The sequence below is a fragment of the Drosophila erecta genome, unplaced genomic scaffold (genome assembly GCF_003286155.1).
Source record: "Drosophila erecta strain 14021-0224.00,06,07 unplaced genomic scaffold, DereRS2 tig00000021-arrow-pilon, whole genome shotgun sequence".
Taxonomy (NCBI): Eukaryota; Metazoa; Arthropoda; class Insecta; order Diptera; family Drosophilidae; genus Drosophila; species Drosophila erecta.
In genome coordinates this window covers 2,997,076-3,016,315 of record NW_020825198.1, presented here as the reverse complement: position 1 = coordinate 3,016,315, position 19,240 = coordinate 2,997,076, and the positions used below count along the sequence as shown (strand labels likewise).

Here is a 19,240-nt window from a genome sequence, read left to right as displayed (position 1 = left end):
TGTGCAAAATTAGAGCCAAAAAAAAAGACCAAAATTAAACGATGAAACCCATAAGGCGACGGATAAAATTCCAAAAACGCCTCGAAAGATTTGAGAGTGCAAAGCTCTTGCTTTATGGGACATTGCCTATTGGCAATCAGCTGTTAACATAAATAATGTTCGAGATTCGTGAGAGTGGGCTAAGGGATACCCTGTGCGTAAATCATGTGAGCTTACTCATTTGTATTGATAAATATTGAATTTTAATATCATTACGTTCTAAGCTTAATTACTACGTTTTTTATGATTTGAAAATCTCGAAAATCTTACTTGTATCACAAAACTTAGAAACATTTTGGTATATTTGGCTTTTAGTGATAACTTCATTTGTTAGTTTAAAACTCATATACAGTAAACGTATCTTTGAACCTTTTTCCAAGTATAAGTTTATTTTTGATTTTTGTTTAAGTACGTATACACATATTATAAATATTCATTACTTTTAAATAAAGTGACAGAGAAATGCTCAGGGCTTTCTTATTTTATCTGGGCTAAGTAAATAATTATTAGGAATAAGAAAACAATAATTAAATACAAAAAATGCAGATATGCCAATATAACTCTGATGAAATATTTTCCATAATTCCAGCTTTGGCAACGCACAAAATTGATTTAAATGCCTTCGCCGAGGGACAACATCGTAGGTAACTCCTACAATTGTGCGTGGTCTTGGCCATTAAAAGCCTTTTCTTGCCAACATTCAATGTCTACGCCAAATCAACGGCAGCAGTCAGAAATCTGCGACAGATAAAAGCTGTTAAATGACCTTCATTGGCCATAAAAATCCAAATTCATCGCCCGAACAATGAGCCGTATCTATGGGCCAAAACCGGCGGCAGCGACGAACAACAATTGGCGAGCAGAAAAATTAACAATTTAAATAAATTCACTTTATTGCAGCTCGCATATTGGCGACAATGTAAAATAAACAATAAAAGTGGTCGATAAATAAGGCCCACGTCATATTGAATGGCTCGAACCACTGGACTTCCGGTCTTGAATCGGGCCGAAAAAAAAAGAAAAAGAAAAAGAAAACCGCACATATAATATTATACTATGTGGCCAACGACATGAATCACGGGCCAAAAAGTTCAAAGGCTAAATTGAGAGATTAGACTGGGAGATCAGAGGTGGCTATATCTTTAGCTATATAGCTCTGCTCTGACCCAAGCTCTGCTTTTCTCTGCCTTTTTTCCGAGCTTGCGGCTCTGGGTCGCTGTTAACTTGGCTAAGACCGCTCAGTTGGCTACGAGCTGCCGCCGTGAGCATTGGCAAACGCGTGAAACGGAAAAAACGAAAACGAAATCGAAAGCCCAAAATCCAAAAACCAAAAACCGAAATATCCGCGCTCTTCGGTACGTGTTAAGTTTTTTAATTAGTAGAATTTTCAAGTGAGTTCGGTGGCTAAAAGAGAAAATAATTCACTAAGATACAAAAAGCATAGCTAAGCTCAGCAGAAGTGCACAAAGTGATCATAAACATTAGCCAAATACTACAGCAAATTATACTTCAAAAGATCAAACAAATCAAGAAGCGGCACGCTAGGTGAGTAATTAATAAAGCAAATAATTTAATTCCCGCCAAGAGCCAATAAATTTCATTGGTTCGTCTGATTTATTATAGCGCTAGATTGTTTTTATTTTTTTCTATTCACTTGTAACGAAAATGTTAGGAAACCAGCAAACACAAATTAAATCAAAGCGATCACAAAACAAAATCCACAAAAAATGCAGACAACACTTTGGGTAAATACAAACAAAATATAATCAAGTGGGGAGAAAAAACCTGGCCGCAGCCTTGAAAAGTCGTGCTTAATTTCTTAGCTAAATGCAGGCATAAAATATATGTTTGAAAAATTATAATGAAGCCCAGCTATTTGTCTGTCTCCAATCGAATCCATTGTCTTAGTCCCGAAATTAGCCTCAAATAGCCCAGCCTCTTTGTGAAAGAAAATATCTCTTAGATTGATTATTTGAAGGCATAGAAACAAGGCTAGACAATATGGAGTGTATAATACAAGTTGCCTATGTCAGAAACTCTCGTAATAAAGACTCAATAAGCACTTATAATAATTAAATAGCTCTATAATCAATTAGCAGCATTTCATTTCATTCAGCTATTTTTGTAGCCTGCTAATGCTTCAATTAGTTGCCAACAAAATATCTTATGCCCAGTAAAATGGCCAATCGGGTGAATAAGTGAGAATGTCTGGGCGAGACAAAGATAAAGATCTGACAAACGATCATTACTCAGGCGGGGTATAATCAATTAAATATAGATAGATGATTTTGCGGCCAAATCATTCAAATAAATTGAATACAGCCCAGCGATTTTGAGCACTCAATTTCGGAAAAATGGAGCCGTAGCCAATGGATTAGCCGCTCAAGCTTGGTCAAAGATCTTTAACAATTTCATTAACTTTTGGCCCGTCGGCCTAATGATGTGCAAATGGCCCAAAACACACCATAAAACACACTGCCACTAAAGTTGCCAGCGGAAACAATGCCAAAGCCCATCTCCAACTTCTTTTGGCTGCTCTGTGATTTATGAGGCGATCGCCTGGCGCAACTTTGGCATCGGGGAAATACCAGCAATACGTGGGTGTAGCCATTGCAAGACTCCATTAGCAGATCGCAGCCACCAAATCTGGCTTCGATGCACAGAAGAAAACGTGGTTTGAAATGTGGTTACCATGCTATTAAGCTTAAAAACGCACTTGTAAAAATTATCAACTACATTTTGTGCTTACAATTTCTGCTTAATATTGAAGCATTAACCGAAATGGTTTTATTAAAATCAAATAAATATATTCCCTTTTACTTATATTATTCAAGTAATTATTTTCTGTGCACCTGGACGGACACTTTGTCATTGGCGCTTGATTGCTGACTGATTTGTTTTGCTTGACTCGGGCAAAAAGAGCCTGTGATCCCGGAAATCCTATCACAGCTTGTAGCAGGTGTTTTTGAATCGGTATAAATTCCGATTGATTCTTGATGTTCACTGCTTTTACAGGCACCCCATGTCTGAGTGCTAAAGGCAATTGTTATTGCCTTTTGTTCTATAAATAATTGTGGTACACATTTTGTAGAAACTATAACAAAGCTGGACACGAAATCCGGTTTTTACCATTGACTGCGACGGCACTTGATTTGATCACTTGTTAGTTACCATGCTATATAATAATTAATATAGTTGTATAACAATTTTGGTTTATTTTAAGCTCACTGATGTTAATTATGTTAGTTGTTAGTTTACGTTCAATTAGGGAATTTTTAATTTTTTTAAGATTTTAAAAGCAGATAACTTTGGGATTTTCACTAAGCTATTTCATACAAAAGCATGGTTAACTGCTGAAAACTATTCAAAGTCATTTAGCTTCCGCCATAAAACCCTCCTATATTATTAAATATATATTCTCTCTAACAGTTGGTAATATATCACCTTAATATTGCCACATTTCTTGCACTGATCTTATTTTAAATTGTCTATAAAACATACAGTTTGAACACCGCCACTTTAAAATTCCGCTTAGAAGCGCTAATAAATCATTAGAGTTTATAAATATTGTCATTAGCTGACAGCTCGGGTTGCCAATTGAGAACGCCCCACAAAGCATGGGGGCGTGACCAGTCCATTATCTTAATCTACGTATACTTAATCTTGTTGTCTTGAGCTTGTTCGTCACTTTCACTTTTGGCAATTTATTTTCGCTATTTACGACAGTTGTTCGAGTTGTTTGGGTGTTGTTTGCTCAAGAGGCTGTCGGTGGTGGTGTAGTTCGTGTTTAAGTTATTGTTTTAGTTGTTGATTGTTTGACTTAACAATAAGGCCCAAGTGAACTCCGGGCAACAAATAAGCACTATGAGGCATTTCCGATGCGGAAAAACCATCAGTTATGGTCGGTTTCGTGTCCCAATGGAAATGGTGTGAAAAATGGCCATGTATTTGCCATTTTTTGCGAATAATATTTGACCAAATAACTCATGGCAGTTTCTCTTTCGCTTCAGATTTCCGAATTCGCGTTGAAGACAGTGGTTGAATCGCAATCGAGTCAAATGCAAATGCAAGTCGACGGCGAATGAATTGACAATGACAAAAAGTATTAGACGTCCGCCCCCCTTTAGTTGTAACCAAGTTCTCCTTACCTATGTGGTGAGTAATCCTTATACCAGAACTCCTCCACATACTCAATCTCTTCCCTCCACAGATATTAGCTTATACAGTAGCCGCCCACAGCTCGCCCCCGCCATGTGGCCTCTACGGAGCCCCGCCTTGCCAGTTCCTCCCGGCGCCACCTGGACAAACGCCCACCTGTGCCCGTCCAGGAAAGACGTACTGCGAGCACGCCGATAACTACCCCACGTGAGTACAGTATCTTAAGGGTCTACCACTGTTTAGGTGAGTTTAATCCTCATGGAAGAATTGTAGAATTTTTGTATCATGCTAAGTCCTAAAAGGTTCCAAAAGGAGATAGGAGATATACCAGTATCTAAACATAATTATTTATTGTTGACAACTAAGAAAGTATCCAGAATCCGGAGACCCCCAAAACTGCAGTCTATAAAGTTTTAATGAAAGTTAAAACTAACGTACTGATTTCAAAACAAAATACCGCAGAACCAATCAGTGTCATTACCGTAAGCACATGAGCAAAAATATCCATAAATGCCTAAAACAAAAGGCTTGGCTCCAACCAATACACATTTCATTTAAATGCATATCAAACAAATGTTTGGCCACGAGACAATATCGGCTCCAATTTAATTCGCTATAGAAATCGAAACTTGTTCGCTGTATGCATTAGCATAGGAGCATCGAGTGAGTATCTTTTGGCTGCTTCCGCGACAAGCTCTCAGATACTCAGATAGTCAGATAGCTAGATGCTGAGATACTCGGACTGATGCGGTTTGGATGCTTCTGCTCTCAGCCCGCTGGGCGAATGCCTTGACCCAATAAACTTGAATTGACAGTTCAAGACACTTTTTGTTTGGCTCCTACTACCGCACACATGTGGTATCTGGTATAGCTTTGGCGACTATCCGACGGCTGGCCGCGTGCTTCTCGAATATTTATGAATGCCTCCAATGAATAATCGTGTCTTCGGGGCATCATAGTTGCTCAGTTGCTCAGTTGCTCAGACCGGCGTTTTGGCGTGAGTCTGGGTATTTTGGGTGTGCTTCAGATTTCTTCGCAGAACGACGTGTTTATTCAATGAATAAAACATGTCGCCTATATTGATGTTTTAAGACTATTTGTGTTATATATCTGATAAGACTTGGGGTTTTAAGACATTGTTTTGAGTTGGGAATCCAAAAAACTCACTTCTTCGTTCACTTAAGGAAAAAAGAACCAAAATGCGAAAAAAGTATTACATTTTGCGAAATAGATTCGAGTTTTATCACGGCTGTTAGAATGAGTATAAATTCTTACTTCAAATGGATTCTTAACTTCTACTCATGGCTTTAACTTACTGCGAAACGGATTCCAATGAAAGGGCATCCATTATTCACCACATGGCCCTAAAAGTGCATCTTTTGTCTTACGTGCTCAAAGACGGCTCTCGAATGTTGTAGTTTCGGCTGTTTGTTTATCAGCCGCCTTCACGCGACTGGTTGGCCATGTTTGCTAGTCTATTTTTAGAGCATTTCTTTGGTGCGGATTTAAATAAAATGTGCGTTAGTTGGTAATGGTAATGCAAATGGCTTGATAAGCCCTCGGCGCCGACGCGGCAATTAAATAGGCATTTTTATTACAATGCTTGCATTGGAATTTCTGTGCGTTGCATAATTTCCAAAAAATTAAAGATATGGGGAAGCCCCAAGCGGGTTTTTACTACATAAAATATAGGTGGGGTCTTTCACGCCCCTTAACCCTTACCTTTCTCTGCCTGTTTTTGTGGCACGTGACGTGCATGCGATGCCTGTTGATAAGAAAAGTTAAATACAAATAAACCGAGCCACTGCCAATTTATTATTTACGATGTCTGCGCCTACCAATTTTTTTTTTTTGCTTGCCCGGCGGCCGCATATTAATTATGATACTCATATTTGATTTGGCTTGGGCAACGCCGCAATTATCATTTCCATAGCAATTTCTGGCACTTGTCAGTCAGCCGCTCTGTGACTTGCATAACTGGTGGCTCCGACAAGTGGTGATGCTTTCCCAGCCTGTTAACCATCGCCACTTGCAACACTCATTGTTTCCCTCTGCACGCAGGAAAAATCTGAAAAATAAGGTCATTTTCCTCTTGTTATGAACACACAGCAAACAATTTCTTTGTAATAATGTAATATTTTTATACTCACACACTCTTTAAGCGCAATAACAATGTAACATGATTTTGGAAGCACTCTTAACTAGCCTATGAGTATATGTTTTTATATATTTAGCAAAAATACCTTTTCATGACATTTTAATCTGTGTTTTATAGGTATCTCATCAAGAGCCTCGTTCGGAAGTGGGGCTACGAGGCCGCCACTCTGTTGGTGGACGAAACGTGGGAGGATTTTGCGGCAGTGGCGTGGCACGATACTCCCGTCTTCTACGATCCCAAGTCCATCTTCCCGCCCCGGGACCCCAATGCTCAGGACTTTAATGGATATAGCTATCAGACTCCATTCGGGGGAAATCCCCAGAGGGGGACTGGCGGCGGGAACCCGCTCTTCGTCAGCAATCCCACTACGGAAGCGCCCACGTGAGTACTCGATGGGGAATTATAATATATGAGCAGCAATTTAGGCTCGGCTGTTCCGGTAACTGAGTTTTAATGTTGTTCAAGGTCTTTATCGAGCTTCGATTTGCTTGTACCATAACAGAAAAGAGAAAACTTAAGCCAAACAATGCAGATCTCGACCTCGAAAGTAGTATTACTACAACAAACTCATCAGTGGCTTTAAGAACCTAATTAAACTTGTATTACCCTCAACACATCCAACAAATCCCATGATTTACAAATTAAAAATGGTGACGTGGGGTTTTAAATCGTTAGTTATTTCTATCAGATCATTAATATAGGTTTAATACGAAAATTGCTATTATATTTTTGAATTTGAAATCAACTTGAATTTTCAAGGTATCTTCTGTACACCTCCGGCGGTGGAGGTCAACGCTCGGGCCACCGTTATAACTCCCAGGGCGGTGGCACCTCATCTTCCGGCGGTCACGTGTACTTCAATCAGGGTGGCAAGTCGACTCCCTACAATGCCACACTCTGGCTGAAGCGCTTGGTCAGGGATCTCAGTCGGAAACAGAGCCAAGCCGACGTGCTTGAGGAGGAGCTGGTGGCGCCGGAGGACGAGCAAGGCGAGGCGGCTAAGGAGCAGGACGAACCGGCAGAGGATCACTCGCAAAGCAAGCGCGATGTCTCGCTCAACATGGATCTCTTGGATATCGTGGGCGTGGATGCCCCCAATCCGCTGAAGAAGCGTTCGAGGACAAAGCGCCAAAGTCCGGGGCGCTCCACCCTCTGCCAGACGACCTCGCAGTTCATCACCCCGCAGGCGGCGCTGAATAGTCGCGGAAACTGGATGTTCGTGGTCAATGAGCAGAACACCGCTCGCCAGATGGTCAAGGCGGAGCTTTGCGCGTAAGTACTACTTCGGGGTAAATGGGAAAACGATGGCTGCTAGTTTAATTGGACATTTATTTTTCTTAATTTTTTTGTAATGTTTTGATGTGATGATGTAGAAATTCAAAAAATGTCCTAAGGCTGAAGTTCTAAAGTCCATAACTCAACTTATCTAAATCGGATTTTGAAGTGGCATACCTCAAAATGTTTCTGGCGCAATTCTCTAAAAAATTGCATTTAAATTTAGAAATTTATTTTTTTTCAATTTTTTTGTAATTTTTTTGTAATTTTTTTGTAATTTTTTTGATGTGATGATGTAGAAATTCAAAATATGTCCTTAGGCTGAAGTTCTAAAGTCCATAACTCAACTTATCTTAATCGGATTTTGAAGTGGCATACCTCAAAATGTTTCTGGTGCAATTCTCTAAAAAATTGCATTCAAATTTAAAAATTTAATTTTTTTCAAATTTTTTGTAATTTTTTTGATGTGATGATGTAGAAATTAAAAATATGTCCTTAGGCTGAAGTTCTAAAGTCCATAACTCAACTTATCTTAATCGGATTTTGAAGTGGCATACCTCTAAATGTTTCTGGCGTAATTCTCTACAAAATTGCATTTAAATTTAGAAATTTATTTTTTTTCAATTTTTTTGTAATTTTTTTGTAATTTTTTTGATGTGATGATGTAGAAATTCAAAAAATGTCCTAAGGTTGAAGTTCTAAAGTCCATAACTCAACTTATCATAATCGGATTTTGAAGTGGCATACCTCTAAATGTTTCTGGCGCAATTCTCTAAAAAATTGCATTCAAATTTAGAAATTTAATTTTTTTCAAATTTTTTGTAATTTTTTTGATGTGATGATGTAGAAATTCAAAAAATGTCCTAAGGTTGAAGTTCTAAAGTCCATAACTCAACTTATCTTAATCGGATTTTGAAGTGGCATACCTCAAAATGTTTCTGGTGCAATTCTCTAAAAAATTGCATTCAAATTTAGAAATTTAATTTTTTTCAAATTTTTTGTAATTTTTTTAATGTGATGATGTAGAAATTCAAAATATGTCCTTAGGCTGAAGTTCTAAAGTCCATAACTCAACTTATCTTAATCGGATTTTGAAGTGGCATACCTCAAAATGTTTCTGGTGCAATTCTCTAAAAAATTGCATTCAAATTTAAAAATTTAATTTTTTTCAAATTTTTTGTAATTTTTTTGATGTGATGATGTAGAAATTCAAAATATGTCCTTAGGCTGAAGTTCTAAAGTCCATAACTCAACTTATCTTAATCGGATTTTGAAGTGGCATACCTCTTAATGTTTCTGGCGCAATTCTCTAAAAAATTGCATTTAAATTTAGAAATTTATTTTTTTTCAATTTTTTTGTAATTTTTTTGTAATTTTTTTGATGTGATGATGTAGAAATTCAAAAAATGTGCTAAGGTTGAAGTTCTAAAGTCCATAACTCAACTTATCATAATCGGATTTTAAAGAGGCATACCTCTAAAAGTTTCTGGCGCAATTCTCTAAAAAATTGCATTCAAATTTAGAAATTTAATTTTTTTCAAATTTTTTGTAATTTTTTTGATGTGATGATGTAGAAATTCAAAATATGTCCTTAGGCTGAAGTTCTAAAGTCCATAACTCAACTTATCTTAATCGGATTTTGAAGTGGCATACCTTAAATGTTTCTGGCGCAATTCTCTAAAAAATTGCAGTTAAATTTAGAAATTTAATTTTTTTCAAATTTTTTGTAATTTTTTTGATGTGATGATGTAGAAATTCAAAATATGTCCTTAGGCTGAAGTTCTAAAGTCCATAACTCAACTTATCTTAATCGGATTTTGAAGTGGCATACCTCAAAATGTTTCTGGTGCAATTCTCTAAAAAATTGCATTCAAATTTAAAAATTTAATTTTTTTCAAATTTGTTGTAATTTTTTTGATGTGATGATGTAGAAATTCAAAATATGTCCTTAGGCTGAAGTTCTAAAGTCCATAACTCAACTTATCTTAATCGGATTTTGAAGTGGCATACCTCTAAATGTTTCTGGCGCAATTCTCTACAAAATTGCATTTAAATTTAGAAATTTATTTTTTTTCAATTTTTTTTCAATTTTTTTGTAATTTTTTTGTAATTTTTTTGATGTGATGATGTAGAAATTCAAAAAATTTCCTAAGGTTGAAGTTCTAAAGTCCATAACTCAACTTATCTTAATCGGATTTTGAAGTGGCATACCTCTAAATGTTTCTGGCGCAATTCTCTAAAAAATTGCATTCAAATTTAGAAATTTATTTTTTTTCAATTTTTTTGTAATTTTTTTGTAATTTTTTTGATGTGATGATGTAGAAATACAAAAAATGTGCTAAGGTTGAAGTTCTAAAGTCCATAACTCAACTTATCATAATCGGATTTTGAAGTGGCATACCTCTAAATGTTTCTGGCGCAATTCTCTACAAAATTGCATTTAAATTTAGAAATTTATTTTTTTTCAATTTTTTTGTAATTTTTTTGTAATTTTTTTGATGTGATGATGTAGAAATTCAAAAAATGTCCTAAGGTTGAAGTTCTAAAGTCCATAACTCAACTTATCATAATCGGATTTTGAAGTGGCATACCTCTAAATGTTTCTGGCGCAATTCTCTAAAAAATTGCATTCAAATTTAGAAATTTAATTTTTTTCAAATTTTTTGTAATTTTTTTGATGTGATGATGTAGAAATTCAAAAAATGTCCTAAGGTTGAAGTTCTAAAGTCCATAACTCAACTTATCTTAATCGGATTTTGAAGTGGCATACCTCAAAATGTTTCTGGTGCAATTCTCTAAAAAATTGCATTCAAATTTAGAAATTTAATTTTTTTCAAATTTTTTGTAATTTTTTTGATGTGATGATGTAGAAATTCAAAATATGTCCTTAGGCTGAAGTTCTAAAGTCCATAACTCAACTTATCTTAATCGGATTTTGAAGTGGCATACCTCAAAATGTTTCTGGTGCAATTCTCTAAAAAATTGCATTCAAATTTAAAAATTTAATTTTTTTCAAATTTTTTGTAATTTTTTTGATGTGATGATGTAGAAATTCAAAATATGTCCTTAGGCTGAAGTTCTAAAGTCCATAACTCAACTTATCTTAATCGGATTTTGAAGTGGCATACCTTAAAATGTTTCTGGCGCAATTCTCTAAAAAATTGCATTTAAATTTAGAAATTTAAGTTTTTTCAAATTTTTTGTAATTTTTTTGATGTGATGATGTAGAAATTCAAAATATGTCCTTAGGCTGAAGTTCTAAAGTCCATAACTCAACTTATCTTAATCGGATTTTGAAGTGACATACCTCAAAATATTTCTGGTGCAATTCTCTAAAAAATTGCATTCAAATTTAAAAATTTAATTTTTTTCAAATTTTTTGTAATTTTTTTGATGTGATGATGTAGAAATTCAAAATATGTCCTTAGGCTGAAGTTCTAAAGTCCATAACTCAACTTATCTTAATCGGATTTTGAAGTGGCATACTTCTAAATGTTTCTGGCGCAATTCTCTACAAAATTGCATTTAAATTTAGAAATTTATTTTTTTTCAATTTTTTTTGTAATTTTTTTGTAATTTTTTTGATGTGATGATGTAGAAATTCAAAAAATGTCCTAAGGTTGAAGTTCTAAAGTCCATAACTCAACTTATCATAATCGGATTTTGAAGTGGCATACCTCTATATGTTTCTGGCGCAATTCTCTAAAAAATTGCATTCAAATTTAGAAATTTAATTTTTTTCAAATTTTTTGTAATTTTTTTGATGTGATGATGTAGAAATTCAAAAAATGTCCTAAGGCTGAAGTTCTAAAGTCCATAACTCAACTTATCTTAATCGGATTTTGAAGTGGCATACCTCAAAATGTTTCTGGTGCAATTCTCTAAAAAATTGCATTCAAATTTAAAAATTTAATTTTTTTCAAATTTTTTGTAATTTTTTTGATGTGATGATGTAGAAATTCAAAATATGTCCTTAGGCTGAAGTTCTAAAGTCCATAACTCAACTTATCTTAATCGGATTTTGAAGTGGCATACCTCTAAATGTTTCTGGCGCAATTCTCTACAAAATTGCATTTAAATTTAGAAATTTATTTTTTTTCAATTTTTTTGTAATTTTTTTGTAATTTTTTTGATGTGATGATGTAGAAATTCAAAAAATGTCCTAAGGTTGAAGTTCTAAAGTCCATAACTCAACTTATCATAATCGGATTTTGAAGTGGCATACCTCTAAATGTTTCTGGCGCAATTCTCTAAAAAATTGCATTCAAATTTAGAAATTTAATTTTTTTCAAATTTTTTGTAATTTTTTTGATGTGATGATGTAGAAATTCAAAATATGTCCTAAGGCTGAAGTTCTAAAGTCCATAACTCAACTTATCTTAATCGGATTTTGAAGTGGCATACCTTAAAATGTTTCTGGCGCAATTCTCTAAAAAATTGCATTCAAATTTAGAAATTTAATTTTTTTCAAATTTTTTGTAATTTTTTTGATGTGATGATGTAGAAGTTAAAACAAATTAAGAAATGTCCTAAGGCTGAAGTTCTTAACTACATAACTCAGCTTACCTTAACCGCCAAAACTCTCACAAATTGCTATGTGTCTTTTAATTTAATTTTTTTTGCAGTTATTACGGATATTCCAGAAAATTTTGAAATTTCTCGTTTGCAGTTCCACTTGCGGAGTAACGGGTATCTGATAGTCGGGGAACTTGATTACCATTTTTTTAATGAAAATAGACAGTTTTAAATATATTTTACATACATTTTACATATGGCTTGTGTCTCGGCTAAGCCCCCAGTGCAGTGCACTGCTTGAACGTTCACGGTTCGAAGGCATGATCGGGTTTATTTAAAATTTTCATTTGCATAATACAATAAAATTCAATTTGAATTTGTATAATACTATTTATTCACAGCAATTTTTACCCTTAGAAATACCGTTTCTAGTTTTTATACAATCAGTCAACAGTGCTATATGGGAACGAATGAAGTACTAAAACGCTTCTATGAGTTGTTACTTCGATTAGGAATATTGTGAGTGACTTGTCCACTGACTTTGAAGTAGCCTTTCTCGCTGATTACTCGGATTTATTTCTCGTGATCCTGAGGTAACCCCTCACCGTATTCAGCACTTGTAATCAGTGGCTAGGTGTCAGCCAACCCCATTTCAATGTTAATAATTCGCAGCGGGAGGCCCGAGGTTTCCCCCTCATTTATTGTTTTTTTGTTGAGACTAGGGGAAGTCCCTCGCCGGCCATCTCTTTCTGGCGCCAGCATCGCTCCCTGTCGCACCTTTCCCACTGGGCACGTGGTTAGTGCAGGTCGAACTAAGGCCGTTTATACGGTGTCATAATTGCGGTTAAACGAATTATCACACCCCGAAAAATGAGTGAGAAATACCAAAGCAGGGCACCGTCTGCCATTAGGCCATGTCCTTGTCCGCAGTTTCATTCCCCTCTGCTTGGTTCTTCCCCTTTTTATTTTATTTTTTTTGGATGCGTGCGCTACTCGAAAACCTTTCCACACTCGTTCGGAAAAAGCGCAAACAAATGCCAGGACCGAAAATTGGGGTGAGGTGGTTTCTGGTTCTTTGGGTTGGGTCAGCGTTGCCCTAATTGTTGCCCGTTGCCCGTTCGTCCCGCCGCCCTTCCCCGTTTGCAATGCCACTTGTTGTTAGCACTGAACCCGGTACTTGGCGCAATTTGTTTAACCAAATGGAGTGCCTACGCAGGCGCGCATAAATCTTTGCCGCAGAACAGCTGGGAGCAGGGCTACATGCAGAGAAATGCGAGTGTATTTGATATATTGAAACACAAGTACCAGTAAGCGCGAATTCCAGGGCAATTTCGATGTAGTTGTGATACCTTTATTTTGTAAACTGGATACCTTTTGTTAGATATTCCAGTACTCTATAATATTTGTTTGCAGTGCAGGGATTGTACCGTTTCTGCTTCCGCTCAGGCTGCGACTGCGACTGCGACTCCTTATCAATTACGTACGATTCCCGTTTTAACGAGTTCGTTAAACTTTCAACTCTGGTCCGCCTGCGACTGGAGATCTGCGCGTTTCCTCCTTCGAAGGAGTCGCAGCCGGCGCTCCTTATTTACGGCCATCGGCCCACAACTAAACTCTGGGCAATTGTTGATTTTTAGCATTTGGTATTTCGCATTCGCATTCGCTTCGCATCGGCACTTATTCCGATTCCGTTTATTTTCCAGCTCGAACACCTGCTCGAACCTGTGCGAATTGCCCAACGGCTACAACTCGAGATGCGAGCAGAAGTTTGTGCAAAAACGCCTAATTGCGCTCCAGGGCAACGGGCAGAATCTTTACACGGACACGTTCTGGTTTCCCAGTTGCTGTGTCTGCACGATAGCCGCCAATTAAATGTGTCCGGCGGACGAAGGACGAAGGTCGAAGGAGAAGGACGAGCACAGGACACCGTACTCTCAGCGGCGATTTTGGCAAATTCATATCTGATAACTAAATGATACGAAAACACACAAAACACACACAATACACACACAACCCACACACGAAACACTCAATATATCTCTCATGTAGTTACACAAACACACAATGTAGTTCTTAAAAATGTAATTTAAAATCGAAAACATCGAGTGAGGCATGCGAAATTGGATTTATGCCCGCACAATCCCTTCGAGTTTTGCATAGTAGCATTAGTCTTACCCTGTGAACGATCTAATGGATATCAAATAAACAAATATTCAAAGCGATGCTTTTTCAAGTTAAGCGAGAGACTATTTATTTTGGCTATAATAAACATCATGGGTAAGTCATGGACAAATTCTGCACCAAGTAAGACTCCACATATATTTTAATAAAATACAAATGGCTTAACTTTATTGTCATTCACCTGCCATAATTAAAAGTATGCATTAAGCCAAGATGAAATTTAAAAGGGTCATCAAACTCTGGCCAGTGCAAATCCGAGTAAGCTTCATTCTTGCCATTGCGAGTCCTGCACAGCACACATTTTATTTCCGGGCAAAACACATAATGACACAGGTAGATTTCAACAAACAATTTTATTAAGCCCTGGGCATAGTGCAAATCGGATTTTGTGGTTTTTAATTAATATAGTTATTCCTTTGGCCGCTTTGCCAACGCAGCCCCAAAGGAATCGCAACTTTTAATTGTGAAATGCGAAATGGAAATATCCGCAGCAGCAGGAGCAGCAAAAACCAGCAGCAATCCAGCAACAACACCTGCCGTGCTGCAAATGCAATTGCGTTCCATAAATCCAGAAACAATAATCGTAAAATAACATCAGGTGTCACGCGCACGAAACGCAGTTCAAAAAAGGGGGTCAGTCATGCATGGGATTGTTGGGGATCGAGGGATGAGGTCACGGATGAGGACTGGAGGATCCTTCGGGGACACGGCGACGCGGCTTGTCGGAGGATATGGAATGGATGTATTGATGGCCGGCATTATTACCCGATGATGTATGCCCACGTATCCGTACATCTGTGGCACTGAAAGTGCTCCAGATGGCCCCAGCTGGTGACAGAATGGAAACTACGTGAGGAGCAGCTGAAGCTCGAGAGTCCTGTATCCTGTACAACATATATTCTCGATTTTTATTGGATCAAAGCGGAAGCACATTTTCAATATACAACTTCCCTTTAAACAATTCCTCTGCTATTAATATCTAAGCCTTCCATTTATGCGTTCTGGGTAAGTGCAAGAGTGCCCTTCACCCATTTGCTCGAATCCCGGACCATCCCAGGTGTCTTAATAAATAGCCATGAACAATTATGAGCATGTGCAGCCAGTGGTGCAATATTTCGAGTTGCATAACCAGTGGAAAATCTACTGATAAGTCATAGTTCGAGTGTGTGCATGGTAGAAAATCTCAATTAAGCTAAGGTGCAACAGCCTCGTCCTGTTGTACTCATGTTTTGTACCTGTTGTGGAAAACTCAGCTCTCCAACCTACACACAGTGGGTATTTTCAACTGGCAGCGATTCGAACTGGCACAGTGGGACGGAACCCACCCACAGAGCTGCATTGGGACCCATTCCACACCCCGTGACTCTGCCGAGGGTTAATTTGTCCTCCATAAGGATATGTGTGTGAGCGAAGGAAAACGAGTCCTGCCTGCTTGTATTGTGCGGAGTTTTAGCAATGATTAGCATCACGAAATGGAAAACTATTGTTCCAATACGCAGTAGAAAACCAGGTAAAAAGGCATTGACAAATCAGGTAAGGATAAGTCCGCAAAACAAAATATATCCAACTCACATGGGATGTAAAGGTGAAACTGTTGCAATTAGGGCTTAAGGGAAAATTATAAAAATTCGTTTGCAATACGGATATATCTTAGATTAATTCCTTATATCATCATGGAAATGTATTAAATATTAGGTAAAACCTGTAAGTAGTTCTTATTTGATAAGCATACCTATAGTTAAACAGAGAATAGGTGTAAGAGTACGTTTGGTAAATATATAATATGTGATGGATTTATATTATTTATGTTCTAAGAACCAATATCTTATTTAAAACTTTCATTTCCAGCACATCGAACTATTATTTTCTATAAGATGAGCCAGCTCCAAATTTGATTTCGCCAGTGAAACTTTTTGGGTTGCAGGCTCCTCTAAGGACGGTCAATATCCTCCCCCTAACCCTCAAATCCCCTGAAGACCCAACAACAACAGCAACAGCAGCGAGCAGCTGAAGTTTCTGGCAGTCGAGCAACAGCAGTAGAAGCGGTCAGAAAGAGAGGGCAGCACTGGCGGCTGCCTGGCAACCGAATCGGGAGCGAAAGAGATGTCCTGCTGATGACGAGCAGTGCAGAATGAGGCATCAAAAGCAACAGCAACAACAAGTCAGGAGCAGCAACAGCAACAATGCAGCGGCAGCGCTGCCAGCTTCGACGTTGTTGTTGTGCGTTGTGTATAAAAATTTAACATCTGCTCCTTTCATGATTTCAGTTTCGGAAAACTCAAAACTCGTACAACAACGAGGGCTGTAATGGCACAAATAAAAATATATATGTATGCATCTGTGCGAGCTTGTATCCCTCTCTTTCACACCGGCTATGCCCGTCTCTTTCTAGCCGCTTGTTGTTGCTGTTAATGCATTTGGCTTGCTTCACTCGTATTACGTGTGCATTTGCCACTCTGAGCTACAAAAACAAAAAAGAAGAAGAAAACATTGAGATACCCAGATACTCGGATGCTGAGATACCCAGATACTCTCTGGAAATGCTCCTTTGGAGCTGTGAGTGCATAAAAAAAATAACCGGCGGCCAACTGGCGGATTTTAAACGGAATGAAATAAATTAAACCGTGGCCAGGATATGCAGCCACAGGATGCTTTGGTCCTGCTGGATGTGCCATGCATCTTATGGTGCATTCAACTTCAGCCAGTGATTTTTACTCGTCTTCACTGTTTGCCCTTGGATAAGTTAGTCCGAATACACGCTGGGCACATTGAATCGATCTAAGACTTGGCTGCACTTAAAGTTTTAAGCTAAACTCAGTTCGTCTAATAATACAAATATTATTATACTTAAGCTTATTGGCCTGGGATATTTCAACGTGTATTCGTTTATTAGGGTTTCTACATATTTGCAAACATTTTTTTCTGCTTCAAATTGGCTAATAAATCTTAACCCCATTTCCAGTGTATTACATTTTTCATTTTTTTTTTTAGAATTTTTTATTTATTTTTCTGTTCATGTTTTGTGCGCACATTTCATTCATTTTTCAAATACTTGTGCAGCACCAACTGTCAGATACATTTCTGGTTTGCCTTGCCGCACGTCTTTTTATTGTGGCTGCTTGCAGTGTGAATGTCCTTTGCTGTCCTCACAAAGGACACGCAAAAGCCAAATAAGAGCGAAAAAAGTCGGAAAACGGGAAAGAGTGGAATGCAGATGTACGAAGAGAGACTTGCAGCAGCTTTGAGTCAGAGTGCAGAACTACTACCAACTATGAAGAACTTGTCTGCGGATCGTGAACTTAAGAACTATCTAAGAAGAGAAAAGGCCGGCTGCATTTTGCTGTTTGTGCAGATGTTTCTTCGAGGTTCCTCGACGGATTTTATGGGTATGCGCTGCGTATGGGACAGGTCAGTGCTCGGAGGATTCAGACTCAGATTCAGATTCGTAGGATTCGAAGTCGGTTAAGGGTTGTGCCCGTAGGTTGAATGATTTTCCATTACGCAATGCAAATAGACAGCAGCATTGCGCGTACTCGCTTTGTTTTGTTATTTTCTCTGTCAGCGCCAGGCAACAATGCAACTGTCAAGGTTTCCATTTTCCGCCGTGGATTGCTCTGTATGAAGAGGCGAAAAAATGGCAGCTCCACGAATAGTTGGCATGAAACGAGGTTGCAACTGGACCGCCACGAGAAAAAAGTGAAATGAAATCAACTGACATATAGATCCGCCCCCGCTCTTTGCGCAAAACTAAAAAAGGGGCAAAACATGGCAGGCAAATTGTACCAAAATCCCGCAACGGCAGCCAGTGCAATGCCAGGATATATGGCACATGCCCACAAGGTCCTGCCTCCGTGTCCTGCGTCCAGCGCAGCAGCAACAGCAACAGCAGCGGCAACAGCACCGCAGCAACGTTCACGGCACCGCAGCAACAGCAGCGGGAAAGCAAGTTTGCTTCGGCTGGTCGAACGGCAAATGCCCTAGAAGTTCGTGATAATATCTTCAATTTAGTTACTCTGTCAATCGAAACATCGCAACTGTTCTATTTTGATTTTAAATAAATAATTGAAATATAACTACCCACCGTTGAAATTAAATGAAATTCATCCTCGTAGTCTGCGTGATATTGCATTTACAGGATTCCTCAAGCGTTGGGAAACGAAAAATATAACCTATGTAAGGGTATCAAAACAAAGGCAGCAGAAAATACCTCGTAGTGCACATAGATTGCAAGTTCGCATTGTGAGCGCGAAACTAGGGAAAAAAATTTTTAATTGGAACAACAACTGTACAGCGGCGCAGCAGCAGCAGCAGCAGCAACAACAAAAGCGCACTTCAAACGCCGCATGCTCGTGTCCGTGTCTGGTTGCAGCTGTGTGTGTGCGTGCTAGCGTGTTAATGAAAGAGAGAGGACATGCAGCTGTAAGTGTTCCTGTGTGCGTGCGTGCGTGTGTGTGTGTGTGTGTGCCAGGACTCTCGAGCCAAAAGTTGCAAGCGCAACAGCAACTGCAGCAACAGCAACAAGCAGCAGTTCGAAGTTAAATATTTAAGAATTTATCAACTTTTTAGGGCACATAGAAATAAATACATATCCGAAAACGAAAAAATCTTGCGCTTCTGAGATAAAATTAAAAAAAAATGTTGTGTATTAAACTTAGTAACAGACCTTAAAAAAATCAGACAAAAATAATTTTTTTTAAATGGTTCAGTGTGGATAAGAAACAATATAAAAACCGCTAGTTAAGAGAATTTGGTCGTCATGCTGGTTTTGTTCTTTTTAATGCAAGTTCGATTGGCGTCCGAGGTGGTTCGATGCGAACATGAACCTGCTCGCTGCGAACGCGAACTTGTTCGATACATTTTATGTTGCCTCCTTCATTTTCATTTTCATTTGTCTGCACGGCGCAATCAGTTGTT

The 19,240-nt window shown here is 37.9% G+C and overlaps 1 protein-coding gene across 1 annotated transcript; it reads left to right on the top strand.

The window, feature by feature from the left end:
- The first annotated feature begins 1,255 nt into the window (after positions 1-1,255).
- On the top strand, positions 1,256-14,407 carry LOC6546375 (protein spaetzle 5). The gene is made up of 6 exons (XM_001971284.3): positions 1,256-1,584; positions 4,050-4,194; positions 4,250-4,404; positions 6,473-6,736; positions 7,115-7,627; positions 13,849-14,407. Exons 2-6 carry the CDS (start codon positions 4,132-4,134, stop codon positions 14,015-14,017), a joined length of 1,164 nt encoding a protein of 387 aa, XP_001971320.1. The 5' UTR covers positions 1,256-1,584; positions 4,050-4,131; the 3' UTR covers positions 14,018-14,407.
- Positions 14,408-19,240: the final 4,833 nt, after the last annotated feature.